The following is a 15,352-nucleotide window of genomic DNA, read 5'->3' as shown; positions in this document are numbered from 1 at the left end:
TATTTGCTGTGCTCAGCTGTTTCCACTGCCGCACCATCATCACTGCTGGATCTGCTGCTGGATCTGTGCCACCGAGCTCACCAGTTATGACTCCATATCTTTGGCCATCCTCAGCAAGCATGGCTCCAGCAGTGTCATTCAGGCTCCCAAACCCCGTGACCTCCACCTCCAGGACACAGGCTTCAGGTCTTCACCACCAGTCCACAGGTGCCACACTTCTAGCAGCAGTTTGTGCAGACGGGGAAACTTACGGCTTAGTACTCGCTGGAAGCAGGCCTCAGGGTCAGACATTGTGGGCCTTGCCGGCTCTGCAGATTGGGGAAATAAAAATGCCCCACTACACACCTCTGTAAACAGGGCACCTGCCTCGTGGGGCTGGGCTGCTCTGGTGTAAACAGGATGTCAGTGGCCAGCCCTGGGCTGGCAATGAGAGGTGCCCTGTGTGCCAGGCACAGCCTTTGGAGGGAGTCGGAGGACTCAGAAAGGGGTGAGCTGGGCCACCCACCTCCATATAACCTAACCCAGCTCCCTGCTCCAGATTTGCAGTATCCCCATACTGGTGATAGCCTCCTTTGTGTCAGACTCACACTGGACAGTGATGCAGCCCCTTCAGGCCCATAGCCTGCCACGTTGTTTTAGTTGGCACCAATTTGGTGTGCCTTTCCACTCAGCTGTCAGCTTTCTGAGGGCAGGCACGGGTGCATCGCCCATGCTTGGGACCCTAGCTAGTTAGCCTGGGCAGGTTGTTTGTCTAATGGGACTATGCTCTCTTCTGCAAAGGGTGGATGGTGCCGCCTGTCCTTCTCTGGTGTGTATGCTGGTGTCAGCTCACAGCAGCATTGTACAGGGTACCTGTGGAACAGGCTCGAAGAACCCTGGGAGGAAGAGAAAGGCAGGTCCCAGGCTGCCTTTCCACCTCCTGAAGAGGGGTATCTGAGGGCAGGGACTGTGAATGCCATCTGGCTGCAGACCAGCTGTCTGGCTACATTCAGCAGCACGGACAGCCATGGCTGGTGGACCTCCTCTCATCTCCCTTTGCCACAGAGCACTGTGAGAATCAATTGCTCTGACCTCACTTCTGACTGAGCAGTGTTGGAGCAGGACACTGACTTTCTTGAAGCCAGGCAGTGATGCCAGGTTGATTGACTTATGACAGCCATCCAACCTGAGAGAGCAGCAGCCTCCCCCAAGTCACCCTGTGCCATTGTTACTGGTTGTCCCAGGGTTGGGGATAAGGACACAGCTTCAGGGATTTGAATTTCAGGAAGCATGTTTGAACTTTGACATGTAGCCTAGTGTAGATATCAGGTGATGGTTGGAACCCACGGTAGTGGAGCTAGGGATAGGGCTTGTGGACTAGGTAACAGCTGATTCAGAGGTTCAAATGAGGTACTAGTTAGAGCCCAGTGAGTGGCTCTTTTTCTGGATAAGACTTCAGGATGGGGAGCTTTGAGCACTGGGTAGTACTAGCATAGACACTAGGGGTAGATTATGGTCACTCTGTTCTTTGTTCTTGATAACATCTGATCCTTGGCACACCATGCATTGCTGCCCAGAGCTTGGCAATGTGACAGCCAAGGAAGGGAAATACTGACCATGTCTCATTGCTTGTTCAAGTAAATTTACTCTGTATTTTCAGAGAGGTGTCAACATGTGTGGGAATTTACTCCCACGAAACGCTTTAATGGAAACATTACATTTGGGGAGCCAACATGTGTTAACATCTCAGTGGGGGAAAAGGTTCCAGGCTTCTCTGCCAGCCACAGTAATCACCACAAAGCTTTGCATGGGGGCCTGGCAGAGGAGAATGATGTATCCAGGCTCCTGGGGACTAGAGGTGGCCAGGGGCTGGGAACTTGCTGGGCTTACCTGGAGGAGATGGGTCTACTGAGCCAGTGGGGAGGCAGGGAATTGAGTGCTCCTGAAACACCCACACAGTTCAGGCCGTGCAGTAATGGGTGTTGGGGAGCCCAGAACTCCAGCTCCCACCAGTAAGTAAGTATGTGTGTGACCTTGGGTAGCATTCCTGCCCCCTCTGTGCTTCAGCCTCGTTTTCAGGCAGCTGTTGTGTGGGTACCCACGCCTAGAGCCCATGGAGGTTTAAGGAGATAATGTATGTAAAATACCTCACTCTGGGCTTGGCGCAGAGCAGGTGCCAGGACACATTTGGTTTTTGTTGGTGATGATAAAGCTACACATGCATGGATGTGCTCGCATCCATTAACAGCTGGGGAGCCTGGAAACTGCCTCTTGGAGTTGGCCCTCAATCTAACATCATGTTTGCGTCCTACCATCAGCCAGAGTGTAGATACCACATGTGTTGGGAGGCCCTTGTCCTGCCACAGCCAGGCCTGGCAGAGTGCTGTGCAGGGGTCCCTCACTGGGGCTGCTCTGTGGGACTTGTTGATTGATCCTGGGATGGTCCTCAGGTTGTAGCAGCACTTCCTCTAGAGGGGGCCTCTGTCCTCAGGGAGCAGCCCATGGAGAGAAGAGGAGAATAGGCAACCATGCTGGTCCCTGTTGCAATTGCTGTGACCAAATACAAGGCAGAAGCAGAGGAAGGCTTATGTATGTGGCTGTTAGCTTGAAAGAGTTCTGTTCTTGGGCACTGGCCCCATGATCAGTTTAGGAATAGAGTCTAGAGGGGAATGCTGTTCAACTCATGGCCTGTTAGAAAGCAGAGGGCAAGCGCACTGCAGGTACCTGACTCCCCTTCTTTCTGTAGGCTGCCAGTGCGATGCTCTCCTCTCCCATAGGTGTGCCTGCCTCACCAGTCTAAATCTACTCACGTTGACAACGAAGATAAGCCAGGGATTTGCAGGCAAGGCCTCAGTGCCTTCACTCTCCTGTCACACCAGGAAAGGGGGGAGTTTCCAGAGTCCTACAGAGAGCTACCTGGGGTGGGTAAGTACATCTTCAGAAAGGAAAGATGCCAGGGCCTTGAGCTCAGTGACCAGACTGGCCTGTAGGGGCGTGTGGGTGTTCATGATGCATTATGGAATCATTAGCGTTGAACCAGAGATGAATAGACCCTGAGGAGGACCTTACAGATCAAGAAGTAGCATGCAGGCCATAAGCACAAGGTAAAGGCAGGACAGAGACATATTCCTGTGGCTGGGAGCCCGGGAATAGGGAAAGAGTGACCTTAAGTTGGCGGGGCCTAGCCGGGCTCTGAAGGTGGATTATCTAGACAGGAGGGTGTGTCCATGAAGAAGGGAGGGTCTTGAGGTTGGTTATGAAGGTGAGGAGTGTGCTGAGGTATGGGGCCTATTCAGGAAGCTCGGCACTCAGGCCTGTTTGTTTCAAGGCTGTGTGCACCTCTGGTTGGGGCTGGGAGGGTGTGGAAGATACAGCTACTCCAAGGCCAGATAGTTGGTAAGTGTGGGAGCCCAGCTTAGGATGTGGTCCAGCCTGTGTTTGTTAGCAGTGGCCCCTTCCTGGGACTGGTACCACCTACAGCAAAAAGTCCTGTCCTGGGGCCTGTTTGCTACAAGAAGACAGAGCCAGGAGAAGCGAGTGTGGTAGCATGCGCTCATGGTGTCCATAGTTAGCCAGTGCTTGGGAGCCTGGGGCAGTAGCAGCTTGAATTTGAGGCCATCTTGGGATAAAGATTGAGGCCTTTTCTCAGAAAGAATGAAAATGCAGAATCACTGGCAGGGAATGGCTTCCTGCCTGGAAGAATTCTAGGAGGGCTTCCAGTTGGAGGTGTATTTGAGTGAGGCACATTTGAATCGGGCCATTTGTTCAAGTGACTCTCTCTGTGGACCAGACTTTATGTGGGAAGTGATTATCTTGCCTGTCTGTTGCATGCATGATCATGAAACTGGTAGTAAAAGGTCCAGCTTGGAGCCGGCACCCTGGTGCTTAAAAGATGGGCTGTGTTTGCTCCTTTCCTTTTGGTTTGGCCACTGTGAAACCTTTTCTGGTTCCGTATTCTGTGAGTATGTTGTCACCTCTTCACATTAGGTATTGTTACTAAGACTTGAAAAATGAGAGGGTGAACCTAGGCTCCAACTGTAGCTAGCTAGAAGCCTGCCAGACCATGTACTCTGAGGGATGGGCAGGTGCATTTGTGGCCAGATGGGGTGCTGTTGGGCCAGCATACCTAGAAGAGAGCCAGATCTGAAACTGGAGCCAAGCAAGATGGAGTAAACTAGGTGCCCAAAGGTTGGATTCACCCAGGGCCAACAGTATAGCCTCGTCAGCAGCCCTATGCTTGCCCCAGCATACAGTAGGTGCCAGACACTCTAGGGGCTCTAACTGCTAGGGATGGAACTGCGGCTGTGGTGATCCCAGGAGGGCCTGGCCCTGGGCGAGAGCTGTATTTCCTTTAGGGATGTGAAGCTCTTGAAGTTATGAACCATTTAGCTCTAGATCAGCTTTTCTATGCCTGGTGGCTCTAAGGGAAAGAGGGTTGGCCCCTTGGTGCTAGAGGCTTAGTAAGTGGAGCCTGGTACTGTGATTTGTCTTTTGCGGTGTGGGAAAGGGTCATCCAGGTGAAAATGTCTGCCTCACTAGGGATTCCTTCCCAGAGGATCTCTGTTACAGTGAGTGCTGTGTATGGGAAGGCCTGAAGATTCATCTCCAAATGTAGCTCCTAGATATCTGGGCACCACTCTGATGTGGGAAAACTCCGGTTCCCAGCTTGCCTACCTTCCTATCTTTAACACTCCCCTTGTCCTGTTGGCCCAGCCAGACACTACTTCTGCAGTAGAGAAGCCATCTCAAAGAGAGCCTTTGCAGCCAAGACTGCTGTCTGGGGCCCAGAAACCATCTCAGCAGGAGGGCTCCAGGCTAGGGGACAGGGGTTGGGGGGAATGGCTAAGCTTCTCCCCTGTCCTTCTGTCCCAGTGACTGGCCCACAAACCTCTGCCCTTCTTGGGACCTCTCTTTGTGGTGCTTTTTAAAAATGCAGTCTTTGCTCAGAGGTTTACCCTGGCTGTTCTGGCTGTGCTGTTGTGAGCTAGATGATAGCCCCAAGATGGAGCCCTTTTTGTCTCACCTCCCTCTGAAGTGCCTACAGTCCAGACTCTCTCTGCAATGCCTACAATCCAAAGTATGGCTTTCGAGTGGCAGTAGTTGAAAGGTGCTGTTGGGATGGAGTGTAGCCTGGGGGCCGGTTGAAAGACCATGTGGGAGCCAAGCCGCAGTTTCTAGCCCTCCATTCCCTCCAGATTGTCTCCATCCCCACAGCTTGGGCCTGCCCTGGAGAGCAGCCACACATTTCAAGCGACTGCAACAGAAGGCAGCCGGCCTGCTGCGAAGGGAAGGGCCCATTCCAGGCCTGGGAGAGTAGAGGGCGGAGCCAGCTTCTTCTGGCCTGGAGAGAGTTCCTGGGAGCAGTGCAGCCTGATGGGAGTCTGGACTGCTGTGGGCTTGGCAGAGAAGCTGGAGAGGTGAGAGGTACAGGGATTCCCTCAAAGCTTGGATTGCTCCAACTCCTCCTTAATCTATCCCTAGCTGGCTGGCAGACCAGCTAGGGAAATACATATATACATAGATCAGACACCTATCATGCCCCTGCTTTTTGTTTTTTGGCAGGTGCCAAGTAAGGTGTTCTGGGCTCACTGGGGCTGGACTGGTAAAGTTCTTGAGGGAAGGGAAAACTACAACAAAACAGGATGACCTCAGATCCCTGCTATGAAGAAAATGAAGCAGGGTGATAATGGACATGGGGGAGGAGGGTGGGAAGGGCTCTCCCAAGACTGATCTTTTGATCTGAGACCAGACTGAATCCAACTGGGGCTGCTGGGTATTGGCTACCGCAAAGGCTAGGGGCGGGACTCCAGAGGGCAGAGCCTGCACTCCAGGGGAGGTGCTTGTGGAAGCTCTGGGGCTGAGGCTTCTGGCTTCCTGGAGTTGCTCCTGCACCCGCGATAGGCCCTGGGAGGTTCCTGCTGCTGGCTAGGAGAAGCTGTTTATTTTCAAGAGCTCTTCTGACTTCTTGGACCTGGAGGCCTCGTGGTTACCTGGATGGAAGACTGTAATTTTCCTCTTGTTCTCTGGGGAACCCGGAAATCTCTAGACGTCACCTCTGTGTGTTTAAAACATTTTGGGAGTTTCAGCATGGAGGAGGAACCCTTTGGGTTCACCTCTTAGATAGATGTCCACCTGGGCCACCTGGGTCTGTCTGCGCCTCCCTTGGGAATGGGCCTCTGTGGCCTTGGACTCCTCAGTGACAACCCTGGCAAGATCCTGCGCTGGTCTGGAGGTGCCACTCTCTGGAGGCCCAGCCATCCTCGGAAGCCTCACCTGGCCCCTGGGCCTCAGGTGTCCAGGCCAGCAGAGAGGCCTGCACTCCTCCCTTTGCCAAGGTCTGTGTTTGGATGTGCAGGGGAGGAGGAAGTGGACTCAGATTTCTGCTCCCTGTTTATTTTGCATTCAGCCAGGCGTGGGGTGTGGGGCAGGGCTGGAGGCTGAAGGCTAGTTCTCTTTGGAGGTGTTACACTAGGAGGAATGGTCAGTGTACACTGCTGTGGTGAACAGAAGCCTAACCCAGATCTCTCCATATACCTCTTGTTCCCAACAAAGAGCATGGGAGAATAAGCCTGGGGCTGGAGTTGCTGGATAGATGGCTTCCAATGCTTTGGGAGCCAAGTCCTGCCCTTGGGGAACAAGCACCAGGAAACCAGCAGATGAAGCTCCGGGCACCTGCAAATTGGATGTCCCATGGCCTGGCTCTTGATCCTAGCCCAGAGGAGCTGCAGGTGGGGAAGGTGACTGAAAAGGGGTCTTTGAGTAACCTCTTTGGGTTCTTGGCAAAGCTGCATGCGACCCCAGGCCCTGTGGTTCTCCCTGCCCCACTGCCTCTTGGACACAGATTTAAAAGTCTGAGTCTGTCTCTTTGCTCACAGAAGCTTTCCTCCTGAAACGTATACTCATCTACACTAATAAGAAGTAAAGGGTTTTCAGAGTAGAGCCCTTTTTTGTGGGTTGAAAGAGCCTCCTCTTTTCTGTGGGTTGAGGGGTAAGGATTGGCTTTCTGGGTTGAGGGGTAAGGATTGGCTTTCTCTGAGGAACTCTGGCTGCCATCACCCTTGTGTTTCTTCGGCAGCTGCTACGTGTGTGTCTTGTCCCCAAGGACTGAGCTGCTGGTCCGCTGCAGTCCTGAAGCCTGCCTTCTCACCTGAGGGGGGGGGGGGGGGGCTCTGGATTTCTTGTCTTTCTGAGTTTGCTTCCTTGGCCACTCTGACCCTTGATTTGCATAAGTAGAGTTTACATCATATCAAACACTCTCTTAGGACAGATGACATTGATAGCCCCTGGCCACGCACAGCTTCCCTTATGGTGAGACATAGGTAAAAATAAGTAAGCGATACCTGGCTGCACGCCCAGGACTGACTTTGTTCAGCACCTGTATCCCAGTACCTAAAACAGGACCTGGCACATAGTTAGCACCTAGTAAATATTTGTTGGCTGAATGCACAAGATGCTCTGAAGGAACAGAGCCAGGTGTTTGCTGAGGAGGCAGGGCAGGACCTGGCATGGACTGAAGAGCCGGGAAGGATGGTGAATTCCAAGAAGGCAGGAAGCATCTGTTTTGAAAGTGGGCTAGAGTAAGAGCTCTTCCAACAGGTGCAGCATCCCCAAGGCAGGTGGGGACCCAAGAACCTCACCATTGCCGGGTGAGGCCAGCATAGGCACACACTAGTTAAAAATGAAGGGTTTAGAGCAGACTTCAACCTCTCCCACTTGGGAAGGGCTTCAAAATTTGCATGGTCCTACTGCAGTTATCTGCGAGTCACTGGAAGCATTTTGTTGTTGCTGTTGTAGCTTAATTTTATTTAATGCATGTGAGTGTTTCCCCCTTGTGTGTGTGTGTACACTATGTACCTGGTACCCATAGAGGTCAGATCCCTTGGAACCAGAGTTATAGATGCTGTGAGCCACCATGTGGGTGGTGGACATTGAACCGGGGTCCTCTGTAAGAGCAACTAGTGCTCTTAAGCACTGAGCCAGCTCTGCAGCTCCCACTGGAAGGGTTTGAGAGCTCTGACTTCCTAGTGGAGTGGGGAAGGCCAGTCAGGCCAGGCTTCTGGCCCTCTGGGCTCCCACAGGAGGAGCAGAGTTGGGGAAAGGGCCAGTCTTAGGCCTGAGGTTCTCTGGGGCATGGAGAAGACTGAAGATATGCCACCCACTTGAGACAGGAGTCTGAGAGGATGTGGTACAGAGTTGGAGTTGTGAGCACACTGGAGTGTTTAAAGCTGTGGGAGTGGGTGACATCACCATAGGGAAGCATTTTCCTTCCAAAACCAGAGCCCTGTAGAGCCTGGAGGAAAGTTAAGACAAAGAGACCTATGAAGAATGAGGGGTCCTTGTGTAGGTAACGCCTGGGTCCCAGGATGGTGTTGGCTGTGGCAACCCGAAGGTGTCTGGTGGTGGGAAACCCTGTGTGTTGAATAGACCGAGCTTCAGGTGACCTGGCTCTTCTCTGTAGGTCTACCTAGAGAGGCTGCTTTAGGGTACATCCTCCAGATGGTAACCACAAATGGCCCTCCACTTAGTGCTCTCTGGACGGCTCCTTGGATGTCCTGGATGTCGCACTCTCTCAGACTCCTGGTGACTTTACTGGCCCTGCCCCATCCCTCATTCTTTACTTCCTTGCTTTTCCCTGGATCTCTGGGTCTGTGGCCCCTCGGGGCTCTTTCTTAGAGAAGAGGTAGACTTCTTTACACTAAAAATGTCCAGGCCACTTTGAAGTCTTAGCAGACTTTGGTTGCTAGCTCCGTTACCTCTATCCCAAGGCCATGCTGGCTCTGGAAACAGTTTAGAATGTGTGTGACTTGTTGTGCAGGGATAACAGAGCCCAGTAGGTTTGCAGTGCCTCTTGAGTGAATAACTGAGACATTTGAGTCTTTGGAGATCCCATTTGCTCGGTTAAATGCCTTTTCTGCATTTGGTTAACCATTGTTTTTTCCTGTGCTGCCTTCAGGTGGGCCTATATTACTTAATTTTGTACACGAGGAAACTGAGGCCCTGGAAAGCGAAGGGCTTGCAGTTGCTAAGAAACAAGAATTGTGGCTGAGGTACACAAAGCCCCCAGCCAGCCAGTTAAGAGCTGTGTCTCCTGCTGTGTCTCAGGAATCAGCCATAGACTGTGCCAAGACTGGAGGCATTCTTTCTACCTTGGACCTGTTTACTCAGGAACCACCTGACATACATCGGGCTCCAAGGAGCCATGAGCCTCAAGCTCGGCAGGCCTTAGGGTGCTTTTGTAGTGGGGACTCCTGGCTGCATGGGGAAGCTCTCTGCAACAGCTGGAGGTGGCTTGTGTGGCTTAAAGCAGTGCCTCTGTAAGCTTGTTGATGTCAGAAGCTCTGGAGACACGTGGGGAGTGGGGAGACTGAGGCCAAAGGTCAGGTGTGAGATAGGCTCCACTCTGGGAGTTGAGGTCCTATGCTGCAAGACCCCCAGGCTTAGGGCTCCTTCCTTCTTGCCTTCTGGTGGACACTAAGCAGGCTGTTGCTGCTTCAAAGTATTTGGCTAGATCCCGTCCTTTCTCAGGCTTTATGGTCTCCAGGGAAAGGCAGTCATTTCAGTCATCCTGCAAGGGATCCCTGAAAATTCTTTCCCAGAGGAAAATGACTTGCCTCCATGGCTACCCTGGAAGCTTGCCCCTGATTTGTGCCTCCCAGCATGCCCCGCTCCTTCAGCCAAGCTGGTCTTTGCTAGGCTCTCACTGAACACCAGGTTTGTTCTGGGTCCTTCTCTTTTGAAGTAGCCCATTTTACAAAGGAGGAAAGTGAGGGAGGCTCAAAGACATCACAGGTTGTTTAAGAGTTTATGGGTAGCAAGTGGTATGGCTCAGGTTTGAGTGCAGTCAGATCCTCAGACTTACTTGACTTCTAGGCTCCGTAGAAACAGTGAAATGGTAAATCCTCAGAGCTTAGCCTCTGCTGTGCTGGGCCTGAGGCTTCCACCTGCCCAATGTGAGCCATACAGCAACTGTTGAACCCAGCCACTCTGTAGCCACACTACAGCAACCCAGAATGGCTCACTCTTTTTGGCCGCCTTCTAAGATACGGTTTTAGGCTCCAGGCAGTCAAGCATCTTTCCCTTTCTTCTCTTGCCCAAGTTTGGTGTCTCTACCCCTCCATCCCTGTGGATAGACTCTGTGTCTGAGTCTTGGGCTAAAAAGACATGGCTCCCACCTTTTGCCTCCGTCCACATAACCTATTTGTGGAGGAACGAGAGGCCTGCATAGTATCCGAATATCTGCAGAACCTGCAGGCCATCCTCTGCCCTTTCAGGACTCCTTCTCCTGGCTTTTGTCTCTTTTTGGGTCTCATAATGTAAGGTAAAAGAAGTAGAAGAGACCTCAGAGGGCATTTCGACTTAGCCTGAAAGCCCAGTGGCTGGGCACGTTAGACAAATGATTTAGTGCCATCCCTTCTTAGTAGAAGAGAAAGGTACTGAAGGATGTGGATCTTATGGGACCTAAGGTTGAGACAGGAGAGAGGTGGTCTCTTGGGAGGGAGCTGTGGCAATGGCCAGGCTTAGGGCATCCTCTGCTTACACTGCCCTGTGGGTTGAAGTCCCATCCTACTGTGTAATCCTGGAGAAGCCTTCTCTTGACCTCAATTTGTTAATCTGGAAGGTGGGCTGATGGTTCCACCTGTCTGGGCAGTTGTGGAGAGTAAAGCAGACAATGTTAGGAGTGCCAAATCTTGTGCCTGATAAATAGTGATTTTTCAGAACTGGCAATGTTCCCTCACATTTATAGTCTCTACATGAGAATTTGTCTCACTGTTTCTGTTTCAGCTGCTTTGGGGCCTTCAAGTAAAGTTTGACTCTTAGGAATTTTGCCTGAAGTCTCCCTTAGAAGCCTAAGGCTGCTAATCTGATCATGACTCATGGGCTGTTATTTCACTTTTCCTGCTTCCTGTACAGAAAAGGGGATCTGTTCCTTTAAGTTCCTACAGACCTGATTGGGACACTGGCCCTTTAAGAGAATATTACAGAGAGTTGGAACATTGGCTTTTGTTTAACTAGCCATGATTAGTCCCAGTGGGTAGGGCTGGAGTGCTATGTCTAGAACCAGAGCACAGAGCTGGACTGACTGAGGTTGGTGGGGCACAGCCAATGTCTAGGCAGCTAGCCTAGCCTCTGTCTCCAACTTGCAAAATCGGTAGCTGTGTTCAGGCATGGAGAGTGGCCTTAGTAGTGGTTGAGCAAAAGGGAGCCATTTATTCTCCTGGGCCTAGGGAGGCCCAGGTGAGCTGGGGCTGCTTCCAGTACTAGATTGCCACGGGTGCCCAGTGGGAGGGTGGCAACATTCAAGTTTCTAGTGATGGCAGCCCTACCACACAGTCACTACTGGCCCAGAACTTGGAAGCAGTGAGGATAGGTCTGCCTCCAACAGGACACCAACAAGAGTGCTGCTGCTGCTGCTGCTGCTGCTGCTGCTGCTGCTGCTGCTGCTGCTAGTTTAGGAGGAGCAAGGGGACCTGGTGGCAGTGCTGCTTTCTGAAGGCCCTGTGGCGTTGTGAACAGGGAAATGCCAGGAACTGCTTGGAGTGTTCTGATCTCTGAGGAGTCTGGCCTTTGCTCTGGTTGTCCAGCTGGACTGGGTGGAGCTGTGCTTGCTCAGGCTTGGGCCTTACTGTCTCCTCTCTGGGAGATTTGCTGCTGCTTACCTCCCTTCTGCCTCAGCTCCTGGGCTATGTCTGGTGCTGAGTGTGCTGGCTGCAGCTGGAGAGGTTGTCAGAAACCAGATCGTGTCTATGATAGTGTTCACTGGGAGCCTTCTCTGATTGTAAGTCCCCTCACTCATTACCGTGCTAAGGGCAGGTGACAGAGCAGAGCCCATTGTCGTTATTACCACCTGGAATTCCTGTATAGTGACTTGAAAGTTGGTTCATTTCAGCACACGGTTTCTGTAGGTGAAAACCCAAGGCATTGACAGACAGGCAGAGAAGAGTTTGGGAATTAGAGCTCATATGGCCAAGCCTCCCTGCCCTGTGCCTGTGAACTGTGACTCTGAGCAAAGCCAGTTTTCAGTGCACACTGGAGAGGACTGTGATGGTAGGGCTTTCCCGTCCTTTCCTTTTCCTTTTCCTTCCCTCCATCCCCTTTCTTTTCCTTTCTTCTTTCTTGCTTCTTCTCTTTCTTCTGTCTGCTTTTCTTGTTCTTGCAAAAGCATCTTGCTGTGTAGCCTATATAGCCTGGGCTGGCCTGAAACTTAATTCTCCTACATTAGCCTTCTGAGTACTGGGATTACAGGTGTGTGTCACAGTGCTGGACAAGTGACCACTGAGCAGGGCTCAGACAGGAAATGAGCAAGAGTGGCTCACCTTGTGCAAAGGTGGGCTGCCCCATATAGTGGTCACTAGAAGGGTTGACGGGGCCTAGCTGCTGGCCTGGTACACACCTACGTTAAGTGCTTTGGCTTGATCTGCTGGGATGCCTTGGACCAGATGGCAAATAACCATGCTAATGTATCCTAAAGTCAACTAGTGTGGATTGTGTGGGGAAAGGAGGGATTATGAAGGCTATCTCCAGGCCTCAGTTGCATTAACTACAGTCAGATACATAAGAACCAAAGGGGATATAAGCCAGTGCTTTGGTGTACTTTCTAGCTGGGTGGCTTAGCAGCTGATGGCTGTGTGGGGGCTTAAGAGCACCCCTTGATTTTCTTTGACATGCTCCCCCTCTAGTTTTGCTTGTAGTATAGGAGCACTTATATGGGGGCTGCCGTCTTGTTGACTGGCTATCAGTGAATGCTCCTGGCTGCCTCCTGCTGCAGTTTGAGATGTGGTAGCTTTGTTGTCCATTGGGGGTCTGTAGGCTCAAGGATGGTATAAGGAAGGCATTCAGTTATTATTCCCTGTCTATAATGGATGGGTACCAGCGCAGTGTAGCCACAAGGTAGCCCGTTTGACAGATGAGAAGACTGACCCACATTTCCCCTGCTCCTCTCCTTCCCCGTTATGTCTGTTGCTTTTGTCTCCTGGAGGCCAGTGGTGGCCAGATTTGAAGAGGAACCTACTTTGAGCTGGTGGCTGGACTCTTAGCATACATGCTTATTCCAAGATGTGTCCTTCACAAATAGGAATCTTTAAGATGTCTGCCCAAGGTGGCCTGTCCTTTTGAGCCTGCTTTTGGATGAGGGGCAGAACCAGTGGTGTTGTCTGGGATCATGTCTCAGAGAAGCTTTTTTAGGAGCCTTGCTGTGAGAACAGGGTGGAAGAATCTGGACCACGTGGAGAAAGACATCTTGGAAATGCCATTGGGCCAGGGGGAAGCCAGGAGCATCAGAGGAGTGCTAGAGAAGGGAACAGAAGGCCCAGAGTAAGGCAGGGCATAGAGGCTGACCACAGGGCCCAGATACCAACACTTGTCTTATTAGTAGGCCCTGGTCACAGGGGTTTGCTTATGGGTTCTTGTGGTTGAACTTTCTGTGTAGTGGAGGCTGGCTTTGGGCTCCTGGTCCACCTGCCTCTGCCTCCCAAGTTCTGGGATTACATGTGCCACCATGCCCAACTGATTGTATGTGATCAATACATTTAACCAGTTATAACAGGTATGGCCCAAGGGGTTGGAGAAGGCAGCAGTTCTCGGATTAATTGTCACTTTAATGCAAACTGCCAACCACATGGAACAGCACCTGGGTGTTGGATGAAGAAGACGAGGCAGATGCTGCCTGCGTCCCCACCTCCTGGAGGTGGAGGACTGGGGATTAGGTTAGTCAAGATAAACTGCTTCCTGAGGAATGGGAATACTTGTTGATTTTTAGCCGATTCTTGATATTTGTTCATAATCATTTCAGGGCCATGGAGGCTACTCTTGGAAGTATTTGTGGTAGGGTTAGGGGTAATCAGGAACCATCCCACAGTCAAACTGAAGGGACACCTGGGTGTGTCCCTGAGCTGGGATCCATTGAGCTCACCTTGACCAGGGCCTTGAGACTTCTCCAGAAAGTGAAAGGAGAAGAAAGGGGTAGGACAACAAGCTGAGGTGCTGCTGAGGTGGCTGGGGTCAGAGCCCCAAATGTCTGCAGTGGCATGCAGGGATATTGGACTCTGCCTGGGGATACAAGTGGAGATGGAGGTATGGTAAAATCTCGGAAATGTCCTACTGCCTGGTCTCTGAGTGGCTGACCAAGCCTGGAGTTTTCTCCTGGGAACCAGGGAGGGCTAAGAGCTTAAGTTGTAGGGGCCATTGGGCCTCAACTCTCCTTGGAATTACTCAAATCTCATCCTGCTCAGTGAGTGTTCTTAGATTCTCTTTTAAAATTCAGGGCACTTCACTGATCTACTGAGGTTTATGAATGTTTAAAAACTGCTTTGTGGTCCCCAAAGTAATTTGACAAGTCTGACAGCTATTGATTAAAAACCCAAAATTATTCAGGCTGCAGGATGACGGGGGATTAGATGGAAAGGTTTTTGTTTTTGCCCCATCCCCACTCAAGGAAGTAGGCTGTGAAGGTGAATGTGATCTCAGAGGCCTGCAGGCTCTGGGTATGCCTCTCCTGGAAGGGTAGGATGGGGCCTGTTGGCTCTGGAAGCCCCCTGTGCAGGAATAAGAAAAACACTGGCCCAAGTCCTCCAGACAGCAGGAAGGCACTTCTGCTGCATTATTGCTGATAGGAGCAAGTGTGCAGCTCTGGAAGTGGCCACCATGCCTGGCTTTAGTTTGGGGAGTGATGGAGGACTTTTCTAGTAAGTAAGCTCAGCACTTACTGGAGGAAACAACCCCTAGAAGAGAGGAAACTTATTTAGGGTTTGTGAGTTCCGAGAAAAAACAGTTGGCCCAAGGTCTCCAGTGGACTAAGGGTAGAGCTAGAATGGGAGCCTGGTTCTTCACTTTCCTGTGTAAGGCACTTGCTGGGGTGTTCCAGGCTGTCAGGGTGACCAGGCCACTGGATTCAGTTTTCAGTCTGGATGTGTGAAGCCACGCCCTCTCTGGGTCTTGGTGTGTGGCAGAGTGTAGTGGATTCAACACAGAGACCAGGCTCATTGGGCCTGTTTGAAACCCTGCTGTCCTCTCTGCTTTGGGTGACACCTTCTGTTGGGAGAAGGCTGTGAGGTGATGTATCATGTAAGCACATCAGCATCCTTTGGACACCTCAGGTTGCTTTGTAGCTGCTCATGAGCTGCCCTGATTTGGGTGCATTCTCTTTACATTTTCAGTCCTGTGGTGTGGAGATCCCAGGGCTTGTGTGAGGGCAGGAGGCCAGGGCCCAGTATTGTATAAAGGGAGGTGTCATCCGGGTTCCTCAAGACTGCTAGAACCTTCTTGAAGTCCTAAACTGGGGAAACCCAGGCCTAAGAGGGACGAATTCTTCCAGGCTTTCTTGCCAGGAAGTTTCTCAGGCTGACTGGCCAGCCTCTGCCTTTTTAGGATGTTGTTT

General features: G+C 51.6%; 1 protein-coding gene across 8 annotated transcripts in view; it reads left to right on the top strand.

Annotated features, from left to right (window-relative positions):
* The window catches only part of Dab2ip (DAB2 interacting protein), a 149,887-nt gene that overhangs the window by 103,601 nt on the left and 30,934 nt on the right, over positions 1-15,352 (top strand). For 2 of the 8 annotated variants that reach the window (XM_055599892.1, XM_055599891.1), the window contains exon 1: positions 5,878-6,314. The exons of 5 other annotated variants lie outside the window; for them this stretch is intronic. In XM_055599892.1, the coding sequence (XP_055455867.1) occupies positions 6,148-6,314 (167 nt within the window). In that variant the 5' untranslated portion in view covers positions 5,878-6,147. Of the gene's footprint in view, positions 1-5,375; positions 5,397-5,877; positions 6,315-15,352 lie in introns of those variants that run through there. One more of the 8 variants, XM_055599893.1, reaches the window with a different exon arrangement.

This window comes from Psammomys obesus, unplaced genomic scaffold (assembly GCF_907164565.1).
Source record: "Psammomys obesus unplaced genomic scaffold, mPsaObe1.curated_primary_1811, whole genome shotgun sequence".
NCBI classification, from domain to species: Eukaryota; Metazoa; Chordata; class Mammalia; order Rodentia; family Muridae; genus Psammomys; species Psammomys obesus.
This window is presented reverse-complemented; position numbering and strand designations above follow the sequence as displayed.